The 24,136-nt window shown below is 46.0% G+C and overlaps 1 protein-coding gene across 1 annotated transcript in view; it reads left to right on the top strand.

Annotated features, from left to right (window-relative positions):
* The first annotated feature begins 614 nt into the window (after positions 1-614).
* GATB (glutamyl-tRNA amidotransferase subunit B) overlaps positions 615-24,136 on the top strand; it is a 596,207-nt gene continuing 572,685 nt past the window's right edge. The window contains exon 1 of the mRNA XM_086962296.1: positions 615-847. Within this exon, the coding sequence (XP_086818422.1) occupies positions 657-847 (191 nt within the window). The 5' untranslated portion in view covers positions 615-656. The remainder of the gene's footprint in view (positions 848-24,136) is intronic.

The raw sequence follows: 24,136 nt of genomic DNA, 5'->3' as shown, positions 1-24,136 counted from the left end.
TTGAGGGAAGTGAAATGACACAGGAAAGGATGAGTGAATGGATGGAGTCTGGATGGAGTCTGGGAAGAACCATTGAGGCGGAGGTATCAACTTTACCTCAACTATGGATATATTTTAATATCATCCCGGAGGGAATGGTGGCCCAAATTGTTTGCAATAGTACCCTTATGTAATTTATCAAAATTACTATTGCAAAGCGCTGTGACACCTTATGTAATTTACTTCGCTCAATCGCTCTCACACCTCTGGGTAAAGTTCGCGCTATATTAAAATGCATAGATAAATAAAATACCTATGACACCCTTACTACGCCAATGTGTGTATGTTACCCCCTTTCCCTTGCACTCATTTCTTTCCCCTTTCCTTTACTTCAATATATCTCCTCGTTCGTTTTATGCTTCATTATTTGTGATTCCGGCTTTCTTCAAAACGGAAGCCATCAGGTCTTCTTTTACAGAAACAAAACATGCTATGTCAATCACTTAATCAGGAGAGTGAACGAAGCTTGCACTTTCACTTTCTACCAGTAACCGAGCTCTCTCAGCCAATCAGATAGAAAGTACATAAGAAGGAAAAACAACTAGACCGTACTACACTAATAGAAATTAGTCTTTCTTCAGTTTTCATGGCGTTTGACAGTGGCTTCGCTAACTGTCATGGCGGCCCCCAGGCAGTGTTGCAGCTGTGCTGGGATGTTACTGTGTCTTTCGCAGAGAGGAGCTGGCACCTTCGCCCCTCGATATAGAGGAGTGAAGCGTGTCCCTGTATTAATGAGTCGGGCCAGAGGCTCCCAGAGCGAGACTGAAAACAAACGAGAAGTGGCCTCGCAGGTTGACTTGAGGGACAGGTAAGAAATAAGGGACAGAACACTCTTGGAATCGAAATGTGCTTTGCTGGCAATGGAAACACGAATTGGTAAATGCATTAGGCTTTGCCTATTTACTAAACGTTTTTTGGGTAGGTTTTAAGTTGGTGAGCAGATGTGCAATATAATAATTCTTAGTGTTATGACTTGTTTTTTAGTGAAATGCAATATATTGTTTAGTATCTGCTGGTTATATAACGCGGTCCTGTACCTTCGGGTGATGTTATGTATGACAGATTTAGCCACTGTCTGGAGTGCAAAGGGAATTGGATGGAGATGTGACGTTGTGGATTCCATCGCACCACATTGAGAGGATTCTGGGACATAATCGCATTTCAACATTCTAAGGCATGTAAAATAAATACTAGTGAGGACATATTAATTTAAAATATATTGCATGTGTTGAGTGTTGGGGGTTAAACAATGACTGCAATTAAAATAGCAGGCGAAGAAATAAACGGTGAAAGCTCCAAAAATAAAGATGGACAGGGCTTATTAACTACATTTGTGCTTTAAATAAACAGATCTCCTTTGCCGGCTTGCAGCTTCAGGGTTTTTAAATCACAGAGTCAAAAAGCAGCAAATTAAGCAAACTGGTAAATACCTACATTCCAAAGTTGGGCATCACAACTCGGCAATTCCATCGATAGAGATGTGAAAGTTGCAGTTTGGTATTTTCCTTCATCTCTTATCAATGCAAAGAAAATGTGAGTGAGAGTAGCGGTGAAGAACAGAATAATTAGTTTTTTTACCTAACTAATCCTGAGAAGTGGAATGTGATTATTTGATGCGAACGGTGCTAGACACCACTTAATGTTACTTCAGACCCATTCACTTAGTGATGTGATGTATACGAAAGGTATCGGTCCCCAAGGAGCTGCTTTTGCATGCCTACAGTTTCTCAAATACACGCACTAAGGGTACAAAACATACATCCACCCAGGATGCACTATTGCACAGTTGCAATCTGCATTAAAATGCGCGCACAATTTGCTGTCCTTAAAGCTCAGCCATGCATACATCAGCTTGTGCTTTTGATATAACTTTTTTTTTTCTGAAGGAGCTTTATACCATTGTTGAAACGTTTCTAAGAGCTATAAATCACAAGTGTTACTTTTACATTTGCAATCCGTTACCTGAAGGAAACAGGTATTGCTTCTGCTACAAAAACTGAAGGCAAAAGGACAATGTTAAAAAACGTAAAAATGTTTGATAATAATAATTTGAAAAAATTGGTTAAAAAACTGCAGCGTGGGTTATAAACAGGATTATTTTAGACTTCGTCAAAACGAAGCCAGCCCTGTGAAGTTGTGAGCAAACAGGCTTTTGAAAATTAAGTTAATCTGTAACACTCCAGTGATTTCTCTTGCAAGCGCCCAACACTGTTTCCATGCTCCAGTTTGGCAAAGGTTTTTTAATAATCAATCAATCAATCAAAGCATTTATATAGCGCGCTTCTCACCCAGAGGGTCTCAAGGCGCTAGGGGATGGGGGTCCGCTACTGCTCGAACAGCCAGGTTTTGAGTTGCTTCCTGAAGGCGAGGTGGTCCTGGGTCAGGCGGAGGTGGGTCGGGAGGGAGTTCCATGTCTTGGCGGCGAGGTAGGAGAAAGACCGTCCCCCTGTGGTGGCTCTTCGGATGCGGGGGACGGCGGCGAGGGCGTGGCCGGTCGATCGAAGCTGGCGTGTGAGAGCGTAGAAGTTGAGGCGGCTGTTGAGGTATCCTGGGCCTTGGTTGTGTAGGGCTTTGTGTGCGTGGGTGAGGAGTCGGAAGGTGATTCTCTTGTTGACCGGGAGCCAGTGAAGGTCTCTCAGGTGTCCGGAGATGTGGCTGCGACGGGGGATGTCCAGGATGAGTCGTGCTGAGGCGTTCTGGATCCGCTGGAGTCTCTTCTGGAGTTTGGCGGTGGTTCCGGCGTAGAGGGAGTTGCCGTAGTCCAGACGGCTGGTGACGAGGGCCTGGGTGACCGTCTTCCTGGTCTCGGTGGGGATCCACCGGAAGATCTTACGTAGCATGCGCAGGATGTTGAAGCACGACGAGGAGACGGCGTTGACTTGTCTGGTCATGGTGAGGGAGGAGTCCAGGATGAAGCCCAGGTTGCGTGCGTGGTCTGTTGGTTTGGGTGCGCTGCCTAGGGCGGGGGGCCACCAGGAGTCGTCCCAGGCGGAGGGTGAGGATCCCAGGATGAGGACTTCCGTCTTGTCCGAGTTCAGTTTCAGGCAGCTGTTCTTCATCCATTCGGCTACCTCTTTCATCCCTTCGTGAAGGTTGGCTCTGGCGGTGGCGGGGTGGTTGGTGAGGGAGAGGATCAGCTGGGTGTCGTCGGTGTAGGAGATGATGTTGAGGTTGTGCTGGCGTGCGATGTCTACGAGGGGGCTCCTGTAGACGTTGAAGAGGGTTGGGCTGAGCGAGGAGTCTTGAGGAACGCCGCAGAAGACTTCGGTGGCTTCAGATCTGAACGGAGGGAGGCGGACTCTCTGTGTCCTTCCGGCGAGGAAGGAGATGATCCACTCCAGTGCCTTCTCCTGGATTCCGACGTTGCTGAGGCGCTGTACTAGGGTACGGTGGCAGACAGTGTCGAAGGCCGCGGAGAGGTCTAGGAGGATGAGGGCTGCTGTTTCTCCGTTGTCAAGTAGTGCTCGGATGTCATCGGTGGCTGCGATCAGGGCGGTCTCGGTGCTGTGGTTGGCCCGGAAGCCAGACTGCGAGGGGTCGAGGGATCCGTTCGTCTCGAGGAAGGCGGCTAGCTGCTTGTTGACGGTCTTCTCGATGACTTTTGGAGGAAACGGGAGCAGCGAGATGGGGCGGTAGTTCTTGAGGTCGGTGGGGTCGGCTGATGGCTTCTTGAGTAGGGCGCTGAGTTCGGCGTGCTTCCAGCTCTCCGGAAAGGTAGCGGTGTCGAAGGAGGTGTTGATGATGTCCCGCAGGTGGGGTGCGATGACAGCGTCGGCCTTGTTGAAGACGTGGTGAGGGCAGGGGTCGGTCGGAGATCCGGAGTGGATGGAGTTCATCGTGCGGACGGTGTCTTCGGTGCTGATCGGAGTCCAGGCGCGGAGGGTGGTGGTGGGGGGTGGTGGTTCGGTCATGGCGTGTGTCGGTTGAGTGCTGAAGCTGTTGTGTATGTCAGCGATCTTGTTGTGGAAGTAGGAGGCGAGGGAGTTGCAGAGGTCTTGCGAAGGGGTGATGTCGTTGTTTCCGGTGTTGGGGTTGGAGAGCTCTTTGACGATGTTGAAGAGTTCCTTGCTGTTGTGTGCGTTGTTGTCCAGTCGTTCCTTGAATGCGGTTTTCTTGGTGGCTCACTAGGTGTGGTGCAATAGTCACATCGAGGTTATCTTTTCTGGCAGAAGCTGTGTAAAACAATTATTTTAATGACAGCGCAGGTTAGGTTTGTGGACTGCTGAGAAAGCAGGAGCGGTTTGTTAGGAGCAAGGGATGCACAGATGTGGTTATAAATGAGTGTTTCACTGATTCATGGGGGCTGCACAGTGCATGGAAGTGTTCACAATTTTATCAATCCTGCTCTGCTCATTAGAGGAGTATGTAGATTAGATTCAACGTTAATTGGATAAACGCATTGAACAAGGACTGCTTGGAAAATACTCACAGATGGCAGGTATAGAAAACCGTCCAGCAGAGACAAATAATCCCAAGAGAAACCTGAAACAGAGTCAACAAAGCGGACAAAGAAGTCCATGCACCAGTTATAGAGGTAAAACGGTAGAGACAATTACTCTTTGGAAAAGCCAAGGCAATGAAGAGGCTAATGAGTGCAGGGGCCTGGTAGGGCAGTCTGCCCCCCCTAAGTAGCATCTCTCTCTTTCCATTACTTTCACTGCAAATAGGCAGGTTAATGGCAAAGATCACTGGGCCGGTCCCCGGGAGAGTGGAAAAAATGTATAACACCGCAGAGGGAGATGTATTACGGACCAGTCTATTATTAAGGCTCCCTGTTTTCCGTTTTTACTGATTTTTACAGATAAATACAGACGGAAAACATTTATTTTCTTGTCTGTATTTATTTTTAAATGTGAATAAAAACGGAAATTGGGTTGCTTTTTGAGTAATTCTAAATACTGTCTACCATGACTGCCAGGCCAATCGATGTACGGATTAATAGATAAGGAGGTTAAAAAATAAAGGAATTTTAGTAGAGGCTTTAACAGCAGTAGATATGCACAAGGTTGATTCCTGAAATTTCCATATTTTCATATAAGTGCATTGATTTATCTTCAGCGGGTGTTCACAGCATTGAAACCTGGCAGACGTCTGTGCATGAGTGCATACTTATCAGTTAAATAAATGTACTACTTTTAGCTTAATTTTTCCACATACCTCAAAATAAATATGGATAAATACAGATAAAGTTAGCAAACAATAAATATGGATAAATACAGACGGAAATGGCAAAAAAAGAAATACCATGAAACCGGGAGCCCTATCTATTATATGTTAATGAAATTTATACAGCGCACGAATACCCTCAGGTGTCTTGGCACTATACACCTGGTGTTGGAAAAAGTCTGCATTTCTGAAAGGGTAATTCTATGGCAGGACGGAGGCTCCAATTATGCTTTCTCATTTCTTTACTGAAAAAATACAGCAGCCAATCAGAACACAGTAAAGAAAAACAGAAACTACATAACCCATGAATACCCAGGGTAACCATAGGGAAAATACGCTATAAAAGGAACCATAGAGGACAACACTTCCTCTTTCTTTGCTGGTCCACAGCCAGTTAAGTGCATTTTCGCTTCCTCATTGTTATATTACCTTGTATTTGCTGCATTGTTGGTGATTTTGCTTTAGCTGCTGTGCGCTTTGCGCTTCGTCTATTTTGCCGCTTTGCCTTCGGTGTTTCTCTGAGCTTCAGCTCGCGTTATTGTTGGCGGTTATTTCCTTTTGCCGCCGGTGCAGGGAGCGTGTGGTCACCTCCCCGGTTGCGGGCGCGTGGTGCTCGTGCCTTCTTGTGGAGTGGGAGTTTGGGGGCGAGGTTCTGTGCGCGTTGCTCGCGCGTCCCTCTGTTGACTTCAAGCGGCTCCGCGCATGCGCGGACGCTTTGTTTACTTTTGCTCCGTGTTCCACACTGAGCGCTCACACGCCAGAGCAGCGTTTTAGTCAGCTCATGCCCACAGCTTCTTGCCCCCACCTACGCCCTTCTAAAACTCATTATTGGGGCAGTAAAATAACGCATAGGCTTTGCATAGAGTGGCTTCTGTACTGCAAGCTCTCCCTCCACTCTTGAAATTTTGGTTTATATTGTCAGGTTTTTACCTGCATATTACCTGGCTTGCTTTGGGCTTCCACTCCCCCTGACTTGCCTTTGGGCTGTTAATATTGTGTTTCTCCATCCTCGAGTTGGCATATTTACAATTTGCTTGTACCATGGGAGATTATTACGAGGAGGAGGCCTATTACTATGATGAAGAGCCTTCGGGCTCAGTGGAACATGACTTGCTGGATCAAGCCTTGGTCCATGACATTGCTCCTTTGAAGCGTCATCTTTCGGAATACGCTACTCAACAAGGTTGGTTGCCACAATCTTCAGGACGCACTAAAAAGTCTCCCAAAAATCCGCACCACTGGTCCGGTGAACCCTCCTCCTTCCAAGAAGGCTCGTAAGGAGCGTTTTGTGGATGTTCCTTCCACTCCCCAGTTACTTTCCTTTGATCCTTCGGACATTATCCATCCCAATTCCTCTTCTTGGCTTCCCTCTCCTGAGGTGGCTGAGTATGTGCAGACTTACATCCGCCAGCCCTTCGACAAGGATGTACGAACCGACTGCGGTCGGAATGTCCGCGTCCGGACCTCTCGGACAAGCTGGCTGATACACCTGAGGTGGATCCGACCATGGTGACGTACCTAAAGAAGTACGCTAAAGATCCAAAGAAAGGGTTGGACAGGTCCTGGCGGTCCTGTCAGGATAAGATTTTGGATCTTCTGGGTCCGTTAACGAAGATTTTGGACTTGGGCTTTCGAGCCAAAGAGTCTGGTGCCGACATTGACCCTGATGAATTAGTGGGATGGACCCAGAGGGCCATCTGTCTCCTGGGTAATGCAAATTGTGCGATTTCCAGCGAGCGCCGTCGTTCCATTCTACTCAAGCTTGACCCCAAACTCACGGATTTGGCCTCTTCGGAATCTGGATACCTGGCTCAGGGTGTGATGTTTGGCCATCCTTTTCTCAAGGAATTGACTAAATTTGTGGCCACTTTCAGTGGGCTGGACAAAGCCCAGGCTTCCCTTCGGCGGGCCTTCCGCCCGGTTTTTGGAAGGGCCGGACGACGGGGACGTTCGTTCGGCCGACGATCCAACCAGCAGAATCAGCGTGGTTTGCAGTCCCAGAGAGGTGGTGGACAGGATTCCTACGGCTCCAACAAGTCCGGTTTCTATCCTTCCCGCAAGTGGAGAGGACACTACAAGAAAGGAGGCTACGCTGGGAACCAGGGAGGTCGTCCTGATTCCTCTAACTCAGGTGAGCTTCATTCTACCCTCGGAGGTTGTCTTGGGGGGCAGGTTACGTTTTTTTTCTCCACAATTGGTATTTGATCTCGAACGATGCCTGGGTGTTGAAGACGGTGCAAGGTTACAGAATAGAATTCTACAGTCGCCCTCTCCAACACCTCCTACCTATGCCCCTAGTTTTTTCCCAACAGGATCAGGAGTTCATTTCTGCGGAAATCGAGTCTCCTTTGGCCAAAGGGGCCATAGTACGGACATCTCTCCATCCACAAGGCTTCGTGAGCAATGTTTTTTCTGGTACAGAAAAATGGAGGCGGTTCTCGATTGGTTCTCAATCTAAAGGAATTCAACAGCGGAGTAGTGTACCGTCATTTCAAGATGAAGGGCATCCATCTTCTAAGGGACCTTCTTCAAGAAGGGGACTGGATGGTCCGTATAGACTTGAAGGATTCTTATCTGTCGGTTCCAATTCACGGTCCTCATCGGCGATTCCTCCAGTTCCAGTGGCTCGGGACTTGGTACGAGTACATGGTTCTCCCCTTCGGCCTCCCATCCGTGTGGTGCTTCACGAAACTTCTGCGTCTGGTGATGAAGTCCTTGCTATGCCTTCCCTCCTTTTGTGATGGTTCCCAGAGTATTGGCCCGCACGAAACTCTTTCAGTCGGAGCTCATTCTAATAACTCCTCTTTGGAGGGCTCAGGCTTGGTATCCAGTTCTTCTGGAGATGAGTAGTTCGACACCGCTCCTTCTCCCCCACAGGTGGAACCTGTTGCTGGACCCTCTCCTCGCTCCCCACCCCCTTGTTCTGTCGGGTCAACTCCATCTGGTGGCGTGGAGGATTTCGGGGGACGCTGGCAAATCCCAGGCTTATCTAGCGATGCTGCCAAGTTTATCAGCGAAGCTTGGGCCCCCAACACACACAAACGTTATGTGTCAGCTTGGAAACGGTGGTGTGATTGGTGTTCACAACGGGAGGTGGATCCCGCTTCAGCGGATATCGCTTTGATTGTCAATTTTCTGGCCTCCATTGCTTCCTCTGGTCTGGCCTATCGGACTGTCAATAATTTTCGTTCTGCCATTTCAGCTGGGCATGTTTCTATCGATGGCAAACCTGCTGGGGAGCATCCTATGATTTAAAAATTGCTCAGAGGCATTCAGATGGTAATACCTCCCTGTCCTAAATATGAGGCTTTATGGGATGTGTCTGTGGTTTTGTGTTTCTTGGAATCTTGGCATTCCAATTCTTTGTTGTCCTGCAAACAACTTTCAGCTAAATTGACTACAATGTTATTGTGTCTGGTTTCCTGCAAACGGGTTTCTGATGTTCGAGCCTTGGACCTTGCTGGTCGTACGTTCTCGCCTGAGGGTGTTACCTTTGTTGTCTCCAGACACACTAAATGTAATACGTCTTCCGTCACTTATCCTTCTTTTCCACATAATCCTCAACTGTGTGTGGTCCAGTGCATTAAGTATTATGAGGTAAGTACTGCACCTTTTAGACACGATTTACATGGTCAATTATTGATTGCCTTGCAAAAGCCTTTCAAACCTGTGACCCCTGCTACGTTAGCGAGGTGGGTGCGTTGGCTGATGCTGGAAGCTGGCATTGATGTTTCCCTCTTTGGTGCGCATTCTGCGAGAGGGACAATGGCTTCTAAAGCTTTTTCTATGGGTGTCAGTCTACGTGATATCATGAAGGCCGCTGATTGGTCCTCTGATTCTGTGTTTAAGACCTTCTATTTCAAGCCTATTGTTGATATTGCTTCTGTTGTGGTAGCTAAGCTTTGAACAAGCATAATCTGAGCCTCCGTCCGGCCATAGAATTAAAAATTTGCTAACATTCATGACAAGAATTTTCAATTCTATTAAGGACAGGAGGCGAAGATTATCCCACCCTTGTTCTATGTCTGCATATCTACTGTTGATTATCTTTTGCTTTGTATGCAATTGTACCATACTATGTCTCATGATGCTCTCTACGGTATTTGTTTTCCCACCCTATCTTTGGTCTTTTATATGCTTTTCCTCTACTGTGGGTATAGTGTATTACGACTCTACTTCGTTGTTTCAGGTTCTGATCCTAAATGAAGTTTCTGTTGCGAGTTCTCTTTTACCTGAGGACTGTGGTTTTTCCCCGGAAGACTTTCAGCTGCTGCTTCTTCGCTTCTGCCTTCCGGTGGTCTGTTCCTCGTGATGTTCTTTATGGATCCTTTTGTTCAGTTGGGACTTGAACTTTTGCTTTTGAACTGTTTTATGGACAAAGGAAGAGGAAGTGTTGTCCTCTATGGTTCCTTTTATAGTGTATGTTCTCTATGGTTACCCTGGGTATTCATGGGTAATGTAGTTTCTGTTTTTCTTTACTGTGTTCTGATTGGCTGCTGTATTTGTTCAGTAAAGAAATGAGACAGCATAATCTTCGCCTCCTGTCCTTAATAGAATTGAAAATTCTTGTCACGAATGTTAGCAAATTTTTAATTTGTAAACCGAGAGAAAAATAGTGCGACTACACCCACTCCGCTCCAACTTGCCTTTTCACTTCAACCCCGAGGTGTCATCCTACGGTTGCCTGGGAGGGAGGAGGAGACGGCATGTTCAGCATTGTATCAGCAGACAAGGCAGAGCTTGCCAGGGACTATAAAAGCAATGCCCTATACACCTGTACTTGAAATGGAAATAGAAAATGGTGGTTACTCACTGCCCGGTGCTTTACTCTGACTCACGTGGCACCATCTTCCCCTGGGCACAGATCAAGCCCATCTCAGCAAGCATATCGTGCTTGTTTGTTTTGGTTGAAAGGGCACCTTGCTGCTTCACAGAAGCAGAGCAGACATAACTATGTGTGTGTGGACAGCGCACATGCTGTGACCCTAAAAACGGGCTTTACGTGTTTACATTTTGCAGAGGTTTTTATTTCTCGCAAGTTTAAGGGTTTAATAGCGGTCAGGTGGCCAATGATGCAAGTAATGTAAATCAGAGAGTTATGCACCCAGATTAGATAGCGATAAGATACTTGGCAATATTTGGAAACACATAGAAAGGTGATTTGGAGAAATGAATAGATGAATTTAACTTCCTTGTTAACTTGAGTGGGGGCTGTTTTAATTGGGGTCATTTCTAAGACCTTAGAATAAATTCTTACTATACGTATGCCTTGCCTTGAGCTTCATTCTACCCTCGGAGGTTGTCTTGGGGGGCAGGTTACGTTTTTTTTCTCCACAATTGGTATTTGATCTCGAACGATGCCTGGGTGTTGGAGACGGTGCAAGGTTACAGAATAGAATTCTACAGTTGCCCTCTCCAACACCTCCTACCTATGCCCCTAGTTTTTTCCCAACAGGATCAGGAGTTCATTTCTGCGGAAATCGAGTCTCCTTTGGCCAAAGGGGCCATAGTACAGACATCTCTCCATCCACAAGGCTTCGTGAGCAATGTTTTTTCTGGTACAGAAAAACGGAGGCGGTTCTCGATTGGTTCTCAATCTAAAGGAATTCAACAGCGGAGTAGTGTACCGTCATTTCAAGATGAAGGGCATCCATCTTCTAAGGGACCTTCTTCAAGAAGGGGACTGGATGGTCCGTCTAGACTTGAAGGATTCTTATCTGTCGGTTCCGATTCACGGTCCTCATCGGCGATTTCTCCAGTTCCAGTGGCTCGGGACTTGGTACGAGTACATGGTTCTCCCCTTCGGCCTCTCATCCGTGTGGTGCTTCACGAAACTTCTGCGTCTGGTGATGAAGTCCTTGCTATGCCTTCCCTCCTTTTGTGATGGTTCCCAGAGTATTGGCCCGCACGAAACTCTTTCAGTCGGAGCTCATTCTAATAACTCCTCTTTGGAGGGCTCAGGCTTGGTATCCAGTTCTTCTGGAGATGAGTAGTTCGACACCGCTCCTTCTCCCCCACAGGTGGAACCTGTTGCTGGACCCTCTCCTCGCTCCCCACCCCCTTGTTCTGTCGGGTCAACTCCATCTGGTGGCGTGGAGGATTTCGGGGGACGCTGGCAAATCCCAGGCTTATCTAGCGATGCTGCCAAGTTTATCAGCGAAGCTTGGGCCCCCAACACACACAAACGTTATGTGTCAGCTTGGAAACGGTGGTGTGATTGGTGTTCACAACGGGAGGTGGATCCCGCTTCAGCGGATATCGCTTTGATTGTCAATTTTCTGGCCTCCATTGCTTCCTCTGGTCTGGCCTATCGGACTGTCAATAATTTTCGTTCTGCCATTTCAGCTGGGCATGTTTCTATCGATGGCAAACCTGCTGGGGAGCATCCTATGATTTAAAAATTGCTCAGAGGCATTCAGATGGTAATACCTCCCTGTCCTAAATATGAGGCTTTATGGGATGTGTCTGTGGTTTTGTGTTTCTTGGAATCTTGGCATTCCAATTCTTTGTTGTCCTGCAAACAACTTTCTGCTAAAATGACTACAATGTTATTGTGTCTGGTTTCCTGCAAACAGGTTTCTGATGTTCGAGCCTTGGACCTTGCTGGTCGTACGTTCTCGCCTGAGGGTGTTACCTTTGTTGTCTCCAGACACACTAAATGTAATACGTCTTCCGTCACTTATCCTTCTTTTCCACATAATCCTCAACTGTGTGTGGTCCAGTGCATTAAGTATTATGAGGTAAGTACTGCACCTTTTAGACACGATTTACATGGTCAATTATTGATTGCCTTGCAAAAGCCTTTCAAACCTGTGACCCCTGCTACGTTAGCGAGGTGGGTGCGTTGGCTGATGCTGGAAGCTGGCATTGATGTTTCCCTCTTTGGTGCGCATTCTGCGAGAGGGACAATGGCTTCTAAAGCTTTTTCTATGGGTGTCAGTCTACATGATATCATGAAGGCCGCTGATTGGTCCTCTGATTCTGTGTTTAAGACCTTCTATTTCAAGCCTATTGTTGATATTGCTTCTGTTGTGGTAGCTAAGCTTTGAACAAGCATAATCTGAGCCTCCGTCCTGCCATAGAATTAAAAATTTGCTAACATTCATGACAAGAATTTTCAATTCTATTAAGGACAGGAGGCGAAGATTATCCCACCCTTGTTCTATGTCTGCATATCTACTGTTGATTATCTTTTGCTTTGTATGCAATTGTACCATACTATGTCTCATGATGCTCTCTACGGTATTTGTTTTCCCACCCTATCTTTGGTCTTTTATATGCTTTTCCTCTACTGTGGGTATAGTGTATTACGACTCTACTTCGTTGTTTCAGGTTCTGATCCTAAATAAAGTTTCTGTTGCGCGTTCTCTTTTACCTGAGGACTGTGGTTTTTCCCCGGAAGACTTTCAGCTGCTGCTTCTTCGCTTCTGCTTTCCGGTGGTCTGTTCCTCGTGATGTTCTTTATGGATCCTTTTGTTCAGTTGGGACTTGAACTTTTGCTTTTGAACTGTTTTATGGACAAAGGAAGAGGAAGTGTTGTCCTCTATGGTTCCTTTTATAGCGTATGTTCTCTATGGTTACCCTGGGTATTCATGGGTAATGTAGTTTCTGTTTTTCTTTACTGTGTTCTGATTGGCTGCTGTATTTGTTCAGTAAAGAAATGAGAAAGCATAATCTTCGCCTCCTGTCCTTAATAGAATTGAAAATTCTTGTCACGAATGTTAGCAAATTTTTAATTTGTAAACAGAGAGAAAAATAGTGCGACTACACCCACTCCGCTCCAACTTGCCTTTTCACTTCATCCCCGAGGTGTCATCCTACGGTTGCCTGGGAGGGAGGAGGAGACGGCATGTTCAGCATTGTATCAGCAGACAAGGCAGAGCTTGCCAGGGACTATAAAAGCAATGCCCTATACACCTGTACTTGAAATGGAAATAGAAAATGGTGGTTACTCACTGCCCGGTGCTTTACTCTGACTCACGTGGCACCATCTTCCCCTGGGCACAGATCAAGCCCATCTCAGCAAGCATATCGTGCTTGTTTGTTTTGGTTGAAAGGGCACCTTGCTGCTTCACAGAAGCAGAGCAGACATAACTATGTGTGTGTGGACAGCGCACATGCTGTGACCCTAAAAACGGGCTTTACGTGTTTACATTTTGCAGAGGTTTTTATTTCTCGCAAGTTTAAGGGTTTAATAGCGGTCAGGTGGCCAATGATGCAAGTAATGTAAATCAGAGAGTTATGCACCCAGATTAGATAGCGATAAGATACTTGGCAATATTTGGAAACACATAGGAAGGTGATTTGGAGAAATGAATAGATGAATTTAACTTCCTTGTTAACTTGAGTGGGGGCTGTTTTAATTGGGAGAAAACTAAAATGACAGACATACATTTTTCTTTTAAAAATGAGAGTATTCCGCTTAAACTGGGTGTGTTGGCATGCATACTACATTTCCTCTGCAAGGCATATGTATAGTAAGAGTTTATTCTAAGGTCTTAGAAATGAGCTCCATGAGTAGTAATGAGCCTCGTTACGATGGCGGTCGGACGAACATCCAACCGCTGCAGGATTGGGACCACCCTACAAGTAGTCGGTGGTTCCACCCACCATATTATGATGCGACCGCTGTGTAGGCAGTCGCAAACAACCCTTTTTCTATTGCGTCTTGTGCTGTGGCCTGGAAAAGGGCTGCAGCTCAAGATGCAATCGAAAAAGGGATGTTTTTAAACCATACGCAGCCTGGCACACAGTGCATGGATGTTTTGTAAGGCACCAGATGTGCCCCCCTGGCCAAATAGCGGAGGCCCACAGGGGGCGGGTACCCTGCTAAGGGCATAAGTATCAATCAAGAACAAACCCATTGCCTGAAGATAATTGATAAAAAAAAGCTATACATCAAGGATAAAGAAAAAGGGAACTACATATTTTTTTCCCCCAGAGGCAAAAAATGCTGGGTGCAGCAGCAAAGGCGATAAGACGCTGTACAGCTAATACCAAGAAACCATTATTTTAGGGCATATAACTCAAATTTATTTTACCCATTCTCAATATATCAAAATATCAAATATACAATTAATTGACATTTAATAAATACTCTAATAAATACAATGATACATCAACAAATGATTGTACGTATAAGTGGTGCCCAGGCGCAACAAACATACAAATGACCAACACTTACTATCAACAGAAACATACTCACTCACTCGCACAACACATTGCTCAATGGCAATTCACTGCATCAAACACAATAATCTCCACAAGTAGGTGGTTAAAGGTATTATACGTAAGATAAAACACAATGCTTCGTAATTATTTCACCATGTCGAATGGTCACAGTTTAGACATGTGTGTCCAATGACTAATATTACATATTCTTTGAAGCTTCATGTAAACCTCAAGAGAGACGGAGATAATAATATTAAAGGAGGCGTTTTGATCAGTAGATATTTTATTTATTTTATTTTAATTATTTATATAGCGCAGCTGATACCTTGCAGGCTTCCTGGCGCTGGGGAATACTTTACTGAGGAAGAGACCGAGGTATGTAGAAGCGGGAAGGTCTAAGGGAAAAGCCAGGTCTTGATGCGCTTCCTAAATGGAAGAAGTTGAGGGATCTGGCGTATGTCAATGGGCAAGCTGTTCCATAATTTGGCGGCTGCGACCCTAAAGGATCTTCCCCCAGTTCTGGCTTTATTGTATCTGGGCACCCTTACCAGATACGCCGAGGATGATCGCAGATCTCTGGCGGGAGTATACCACTGAAACAGGGCTTGCAAGGGCCTGGGCCCGAGTCCATGCAGAGCCTTGAATACAATGCAAAGGGACTTGAAAGCCACCCGCTGCTTTAGGGGTAGCCAGTGTAGTTCGGCCAATGCCGCTGTGGCCGAAGACCTTCTCGACCAGCCAAGAGCCAGCTTGGCCGCGGCTGATTGAATTCGCTGCAGCCGGTCCAGTAACGTGACAGGGGACTCAAGGAGCAGGGCGTTGCAGTAGTCAAGGCGACTCAGAATCGTACACCTGACTACCAACGCCCGGGCTTGTGCAGGGAGAAGTGGCATAATTTTTCGCAGGGAGCGTAGCAAAGCCGTGCAGATCCCCACTGTTTTTGCAACCTGGGTTTCCATACTCAGCTTGTTACCAGATACCAGCGTCAACGTGCATTTCGGTGAACGACCCCAGATGTGGGTCACACCTTCAGGGCGCAAATAACACAATGCAGGAGAAGCTGCAGGCACCTGGGAAATCTGAGCTAATGCCGGCTCCAAATGAATTGGACAGGAAACCTGAGCATATAGGTCGGTCTTCTCAAAACTGAGGCCCCCGGGCTATAAGAGGAAAAGCCACTGAGAGGCCTTGGGGGCATCGATAAGAAGCTAGGATCTTCTGTCCACGGGCCGCGTGATAAGGATGTCCTATCAACTAGAGTTACGGATTGACCAAATGGGGAACATTTATCATCCCCAGTCGTCTGCTTCTGGGTTGATAGCACGATTAAAACAAACACTGGATCCGGGATTATCCATGGAGCCTCCCCGTAAGGGCACCCAGATTCCCTTTAAGACAGCCTTTTCATGGCAGTGGAACTGCCATGAAAAGGCTGTGGGAAATGGACATTGTAATCCCTTTGGCGGTGCCAGCACAGGCCCTGCCCCATTGTAGGGTTAACAGTCCGACCACCGCCCTGGCTTGCTTCTTTAGCCTGTTGGAGGCGGTGGTCTTTCCCCCCACCTGCTGCTCTCCGACCGTCGACATCGTAATCTGTGTGTAGAACCACTGCCCTAGATGTTGGGTGGACAGCAATGACGGCCTGTTGGTGGCGGTCTGCCCGACATCATAATGGGGGCCTAAGTATGCTGAGACTTAAAAGTCATCGGCATGGTATTGGAAGTGCAACTCTTCCCTGAGTGCCCAACTGTATTGATGTCTGGATCCCTGATATTGATTTTTGTTGCCATAGGTAAACGTGGATCATGCATGTGTACCAGACGTATGCCTGTCTTACAGACTGCGGTCATGTTGGACAAAGAAGAGTGCTGAAAGCACTATCTATCTATCTTTGTAGCTTTAGAGGTCTACTGCCTTCACTAGGAGAGAAGCAGCACAAGTGCAGTGGTGGCAGTGTACCGTGTGGTGTAGGTGTGAAAAGGTCTTTTTGTAACCGGTTCTTATCTTTGGAGTGAGGTGTATGTTCACACTCATTTTTAAAGTTCTGCTGCTGTGTGCTTAACTCACCCCTGGCCTACATCGGTATGGTGTGTGGTGCTGTGCAGCACATGAGAGGTGTGTCTGTGCTGGGTGTATGTGTTCCAGGGCAGGGCATATTACAGGGATAATGCAGTTCTGAGCAGTGTGTGCATGGTGAGTGTTGGTGCTGTACCTATGAGTGGTACAATACCTGGAGGATGAAGTGCAGTGCATTAATGACAAATGCATGTGCTGGATGTATGTGTGCCTATGAGTGGTATTCTACATGAGGGATACAGTGCTGTGCAGTGCATGCATGTTAAATGTATGTGCTAGATGAATGTGCCCATATGAATAGCACAATACACGAAGGAATCAGTTATATGCAGTGTGTGTGGGTTGTATACATGCACTAGATGTATTTGTGCCAGTTGATGGTACAATACATGGAAGTTTCTGGGTTCCATTTTGGGAGATCTATCCCTTCTTGGTGAAACATGGAAAGGAGATAGAGAAATCCTCCCAGACAGATTTGTGTGTAGCTACATTCCTCTAAGCTGGGTGAGACACACAATGGAGAGGGGAGAGTCAGGCTTCCCTTGTACATTTCAAAGGGTGCTTTTTGATTCAATGAGAGGTAACAAGGAAGGGGTCTGGGCCCATCTCAGGAAGGATATGGGGTTGATAATAAATATTGTGAAGAGTATGGCAGGGGCCCTGGGCTAACCATTTGCCCTACATAACCATGTGGCTGACATTAAGGTGTGAACTCTAGTCACTCCCATGTTCTATGTTGTGGGGCTATCAGCTTTAGAAACACTCCTGCTGTGACAGACTGTTTCGAGACGGAGATGGGAGCAGAGTGGACAAATCAAAAGAAGCAGACTTCCAACATGAACTTTAACCCCTTCCATGCTGATGACGAACCCCAGCCGTCATGCACTACGGTGCTCGTGTGCTGATGACGGCTGGGGTTCGTCACGGCCCGCCCCTGTTCATGTTGTTTACAGCACACCAGGGGAATCGCGGCCGCATGGAAGGGGTTAAAGACTCAGACACTAAATCACATTTAGTGTCTGGAAATGGACTATATGAAAGGGCGCTTAAGATACCCAAAATTGTTATATGCCAAGTGGCCAGATGGGCTGTGTGAGTAGGACAGGCTCTGCAAGGCTGATGCATCTGACCAGGACTGGGGGCCAAGACATGCTAGTTTCCATGATGTGTGATGGGACATCATGGAGGGAATTCAAGTCCGTCTTCCCAAGAGCACCTGCTCCTTTCTGTCTGCATAGAGCAGGGTGCCCTGTGAGGAAGAGGAGAGCCTTGGAGAGAGCGAGGTCCAGTGGGGGAGCCCTGTCAAGTGGACTCCCGTTGTGAGGTGTGAGAAGACAGATACTGCACCGATCTGGTTGTTGCCTGTGTGTAGAACAAAGTCGGCGACCCTGGTATGTCAGAGGAAGGCCACCGTGAATTGAGCCATGTTCATCTCTGTGTTGATCTGGGTGGAGCCCATGCATAGTGGGGAGCAGCAACCATTTATTCTAGGAGGGGCTATGGTGAGAAGACTGCTGTGCTGTAATGAGCCATGACCCCAATATGCAAGGACGGCAGACGCAGAGGACTTCACTGTGCCGAACGGGCCACAGCCTGTGTGCTGCGCGGATACGGTAACCCCATATGCCAGAGGGAGTCACTGGGTCTGCAAGTTGTATGACCTGGTCTGAGTCATAACCGAGAGGAGTGAGCCTGCTGTGGGACCCTGCGCTTGTGCCTGAACCAGCGAACTACCCTGCAAAGAGGAGCCGCCTAGAACTCCTGGTCGCTGTGGCGGTGCAACCATTAGTGAGGACTCTCCAACAACTGAGTGCAACCCGCTTGGGTCTCATGCAGCAAATTGGCTGCTTCCTCTCCTGCGTCCTTGGGAAAGGACATGCATCAGAACTCTAGTCACTCCGATCGTACGAGGTGCAGAGTAAGATTGATTATGGGCCAGTCAACCCCAAAGGAACTTACTCCTAATTAGTGCTGTGATAACGGAACACTGTTGGCTTCAGTTATAGAGTCATATTGGGCTCTTGAGACTCGGACTACTAGTGAGGCCTACCATGGATGTTGCCTTTAGTAAGTAACCTTTACATCTACAAGCGAGGAGGGAATGGGACCGGGTTAAGTGCCCTAACCTCAGGGGGGGGGAGCTGTGTAGTTGTTTATGAATGTCATACCTTTCATTAGTGTGAGTAGCAGTAAAAATAAAATGCTTCCCTTTTTTCAGATAAGTGAGTAGGTGGTTGGGCAGTGGTTTATTGCTGCTGCTGCGTGCATTTTGAGTTGTGAGCCTGTGTTAACTGCCCTATATCCACCGCTCCCCTTCCCAAAGGGATTTTTGGACTGCGCGACCACATTGCTACTGAGAGTCAAGTGTAGAAAGGGTTCTTGGCTCAGTTGCTCAGAATCCATGATAGGTCGGGTCCTCGTACATCAGGTTTCAATCCCCACAATTGGACCCAGTAACACTTGCTTGGCCTGTGGCCCTCTGAAAGGGGTTTTGACACATATTTTATAAATTGTTATCAGTATACTTACACTTATAGACAGATGTACCATATAGACAGGTCTAACTAGCATACTTTAAGGGCATATACCTCTTGCAAATACAGCTTGAATATTGTTTTTGCAAGTCTCAGCATATCTCTTAAGAGGAAAGGGTGTGGTGGTTTGGCCAGAACAGAGAAGCAACTCAGAGTAGAAAGGAAACATTGACTGTTTTGAAGTACTACATGAGGAGGGAATATTGTTTAAATCCTCTGTTCCTGTGATGTACACAAATGTCTTCTTTGTCAAGGGTCTTGAAAGCTGCCTCTTCCGCTAAGAGGCATATTAAGTAGTAGGCACTACTCAGTGTGCAGTGCATATACGTACAACAATAAAGTTTCACCATGGATGTACATACTTGCAAACAAGCATAAAAATAAAAAGTACTATTTGCATCCTGTTTGAATCTTTGAAACACTGCTAAACTGTGTCGAATTCTGCATTTTGAAATACTTCTTATAAGTGTGTACTTGTTGCTGTAGCTGGCTCGTCCACAAATTCAACACATTGTATACACTTCTACTGTAATTCTAAGCCCACAGAAAAGTTGTACGTGTTAAAAAACAAATTCTATGATTCCCTTAGCCAGTTGCTTTCTCCAAATTCGCACCGCTTCGTTGTAGTAATGCTTTTTCAGCTGCCCTCTTTTGCCATCCTTCTCCTTTAGTCTCCATATGAAATGTATTATTTCTTTAATCCATCCTTAATGGACTGAAGGTCCTAAGGTCACTCAAACATGGTTTGTGCAGTCAGTGCTTCAATTTGCAGTGCTTTTCTCTGAAATATATGGATAAGGAGACTTGATTTGATGACGACAGCAGGTCTCTTTCCCTTTCACTCATGTTGGTTAGAGAACCTAGGGCCAGATGTAGGAAGGCAAATACCAGTCGGTAACGGCCGATTTCGGCCGTTACCGACCGGTATTTGAAGATGGAGATGTAGGGGCATGTTAAAATACAGATTCAGTAATTTTACCGAATCGGTAATTTTACTGATTCTGTAAAATACAGAATCAGTAAAATTACTGATTCTGTATTTTGACATGTAGGTAGCACTGCTATCAGTGCTACAGGGGTTTAAGAATTCGTTATTTACCACCAACTAGAAGTTGGTGGTAAATAATGACAACCCTTTGAAAAGCATTTTTTTTGCTTTTTAAACAGTGCCATGTTGCAGACATACATGCCCTAGGGCATGTATTTCTGCAACATGTGCACCCATACACAATTGAGGGGTGCAACAGGGTGTCAAAGTGACACCCTGCCACCCTTCAATATTTCCCCCAATTACCGAATCGGTATTTACCGATTCGGTAATTGACATTCATTCCTATGGGCCTCCATATCGGTAAATAGCGATTCGGTAATTACGAATCATACTGATTCGGTAATGAAATCGGTAAAATTACCTAAATCCCGATTGCCAGTTCTTAAATACCGAATTGGTATGATTCGGTATTTAAGAATCGGTAATCTGGGATTACCTACATCTGGCCCTTAGTAACATGTAGGGAACGTAAAGTGCAAGTAGATGTGAATTCTGTCAATTACAGTCCTACCCCTCAACAGCACGGCAGTGGGTGGATGAATCTGAAACTGTGTTAAACTTCAATTTCATGAGGCAATGTGTACGTGAGATAAGGGAATATTACAGTATGTTATAATACAGTCAACTACGTAAGGACTGGCTCAATAATTAAGTTCTAGAGCAGGAATAGAAATTATAAGAGATTTATTATGAAAATGTAAAAGGTGTGATGCAGAAATTGTAAATGCCAGTGCGTGAAGTCATTGCGATGAAGGTTGTCAGCATATAGGGCAATATGGGACAAGGTGCAGAAAAATGCGAAGTCTAAAATGAGCAGCAAAATCAATAAGAAATTGGGCAGCATCCCTAGTAGCGCCCAAGAGAGTCAGAAAAGTCAACTGGCTCACACCGAAAATCTGGGTTTTATATACAGTTTTCCTACATAGGAAAGCATTATGTTTGCAAAATCGTCATGCTATGAGCAACAGTAGTACGCTTTTAGGTAATCAGAGCACAGCTCTATATAATGGCGTATTGCTGTAGGATCTAAGCACTATTTCACTAGGTGCATATATATTTTGCCCACTCTTGGCTAATAGCATAAGGCGATTGCAGGACAAACTAATTACAAGAGCAACAACAAACTATTGTAAACAAATTCAGTAAAGTGAGCTACTGGAAGGGCCTTGAGAAACGGCAACAATACTGTGTCCTCTTTAAAGTTTTCTTCGAGAGCAGCAAGGACAGCATCAGTGAAAATAAATAAGCATAGCTCTATTTGACTGTCTGCTGCAGTAATAATGAACAGTGAACATGCAGCAGGATACATCCATTTTGAATAGGATAGCGTTGAGGCCTAACTGTGGCCCAGATAGCATAAGGCAGCAAAAGGCACTTTAGCTAGTCCTAGCAAATTTGTTTCAAATGCAACAGTACTATGTCTGTGTGCACATGTAAATTTGAGAGTAAATCCACATGGTACACATCGTTAATAATGAATAAAAATATAAACTACCCAGAAATTCTACCAGTGTTATTAAGAGCTGATTTGCTCATGCACAGTTGAATATATGGCCTGTGATGCAGGTAGGGGGACATTTTATTTTCCCACCCACCATTGCATATTCTCTTGTGGCAGCCCTACCCTAATTTAAGAATGGCATGTGCTCCAGGTGTAGACCACCCTACATCCTTTTGTGAATGAGGATTTTGTGTGGTGAGATCTGTCTGTAAGGCCTAACCCAAGTCCTCAGTTGAAATTTGCTAGATGCACATCAATAATATATGATTCTCATGCACATATTGATATCATGAACTAGTTCATATGTAAGGTGTGATTTTTCTTTCTTCATTCTTTCTAAGTCTGCACCGGCTGATATGAAGGAAAGCTTTTTTGTGAAATCCTCTCAGGCTTGGGCTCCTGGCCAGGCATTTGATTTGTGTACAGCAAACACAAGGAAATGATGGATGGAGCTCTGAAACAGACACTCACCCCTAGTCACAGATCAGGGTTGAATCCATCATCATTCTTTAGCTCACTTCGCCACGTCAGTTCAGACCCAGCTATATGCAAATAAGTATTTACCCTGTGCCTCATGGGAACAGTTCAGCCCGAACTGCCAAGCCAGGCGAGTGTCTGAAAAGTTTCAGCGCTCCGTCCATCATCTCCTTGTGTTTGCTTTGTTCGCCCAAAGTTGGCAGGGTATGCCCAGACGTGGGTCCCTTGCTCATCTTGCCACTGGATTCTAGCTAGCCTGGCTGATGAGGGCTGTTAGCCCGAAACTGGTCACATGATGCTTGTTTCCGGTCCAGGGAAGACATGGCTTGGCAGTTCCGGCTGGACTGTTCCCATGAGGCACCGGGTCAAGACTGATTTGCATATAGCTGTGTCTGAACTGGGGTGGTGAAGTGAGCTAAAGAACGATGATGGATTCCACCCAGATCTGTGACTGGGGGTGAGTGTCTGAAAAGTTGCAGAGCTCCGTCCATCATCTCCTTGTGTTTGCTTTGTTCGCCCTGACATGGCAGGGTATGCCGAGACGTGGGTCCCTTGCTCACTTTGCCACTGGATTCAAGCTAGCCTGGCTGATGAGGGCTGTTAGCCCGAAACCGGTCCCATGATGCTTGTTTCCGGTCCAGGGAAGACCTGGCTTGGCAGTTTAGGCTGGACTGTTCCCAGGAGGCACAGGATCAAGACTGATTTGCATATAGCTGTGTCTGAACTGGGGTGTTGAAGTAGCTAAAGAATGATGATGGATTCAACCCAGATCTGTGACTGGGGGTTAGTGTCTGAAAAGTTTCTGCGATCTGTCCATCATCTCCTTGTGTTTGATTTGATTTGTGTCCCCAGTGAACTCTACTCTTCAGAACACTGGAGAATAATAAGCAGTTTACCAGGATATGGTGAGGCTGGCAGTTGATGGCAACTGACTGATAGTCCATGACACATGTTTTTTTTTCTTGTGCCCCTGGAATTGTTGCCCACTGATACCCTCTCAGTCAATCAGTGCAGCCTCCTATAATTAGAACCTCTAACTTACCCATGAATATATGTCATGTGGTTGTGTGAACTGATTTTGTGCTTAGAGATCCTATCCACTATGAATGGTGCCATTTATTGGGACATGTTGTGTCGAAGGTGCTGATTTCCTTCACAGGGTGCGGCAATTCCTATTTTTCTATCCTTAGAGCAGCCTGTGGCCTTGTGGCTGCGAGACCATATAATAGTTTATCCCTTGTTTGATATTTGAATACAATCTACATCTAGACTAGAAATCGACTAGTAAACAAAAGACTGTGACTAGCTGGTTCTATAGTCTGGGCAGATCTGCTTCTAAATGTACCCAAAGATACCTTAGCCTCACTCACAGTTCCTGATTTTGATTGAGCCTAGTCCAAATCCTGATGTTCATCGCTTGGCTCCACTTCTGTGTTTCACTGAGGGTAATCTATAAATAGGAGAGAACCCATTCAGGAAATCTGGGCTTTTCTCTTTACGAATATACATCAATTTTACTAGGTGAATGCCTATCCTTTTAATATTTTGTAGAAATGCCAGGTAAGATGTTCTCTGCACTGGTTTGGATGGAATTATGGCTTTTGAAGGTAGTGCATCTTACATTGATCCTGATTTTGCTTCATGGCACCCCTCCTGAACAATACAATAACGAGTCCTCCACAGCCAGTTCTATGTATTTGCTTTGAACACTGAAAGAGCTCTTATCTCAGCTGAGTGACAGAGTGAATGACCCGGATACCATGAGGCTTGTTTGTTGGAGCCAACCTGCTGATGTACCATGCCCTAGAGGAAGAGCCACCCCACTGTCCAGTGAATAGAGAAGTAACCCTAGCCCATGAAGACAAAGAGGATTGCTCAGTTGACTCATCTCAAGTAATGCATTGAAGACACTTCAAGACTGTTAGCAGACCAGGGAGCATAAGGATCCTAATGTGACCAAATAAAAAGAAATCAAAGCACTCAGAAGGTGAAGGTCGTGGAGGAAACATGTAAGGACTATACCTGTGGTGAACCTGCAGTGCCTTTAACTCCCCTAACTTTGCAGGACCCTCTTTCATCCCACTGTCAAACTGAAAGGAATAGTAGATTAGTTAGTGTGTA

The sequence above is a fragment of the Lissotriton vulgaris genome, chromosome 3_1, assembly GCF_964263255.1.
Source record: "Lissotriton vulgaris chromosome 3_1, aLisVul1.2, whole genome shotgun sequence".
Classification (NCBI taxonomy): Eukaryota; Metazoa; Chordata; class Amphibia; order Caudata; family Salamandridae; genus Lissotriton; species Lissotriton vulgaris.
The sequence above is the reverse complement of the archived record's forward strand: the minus strand, read 5'-3'. Positions and strand labels throughout refer to the sequence as shown.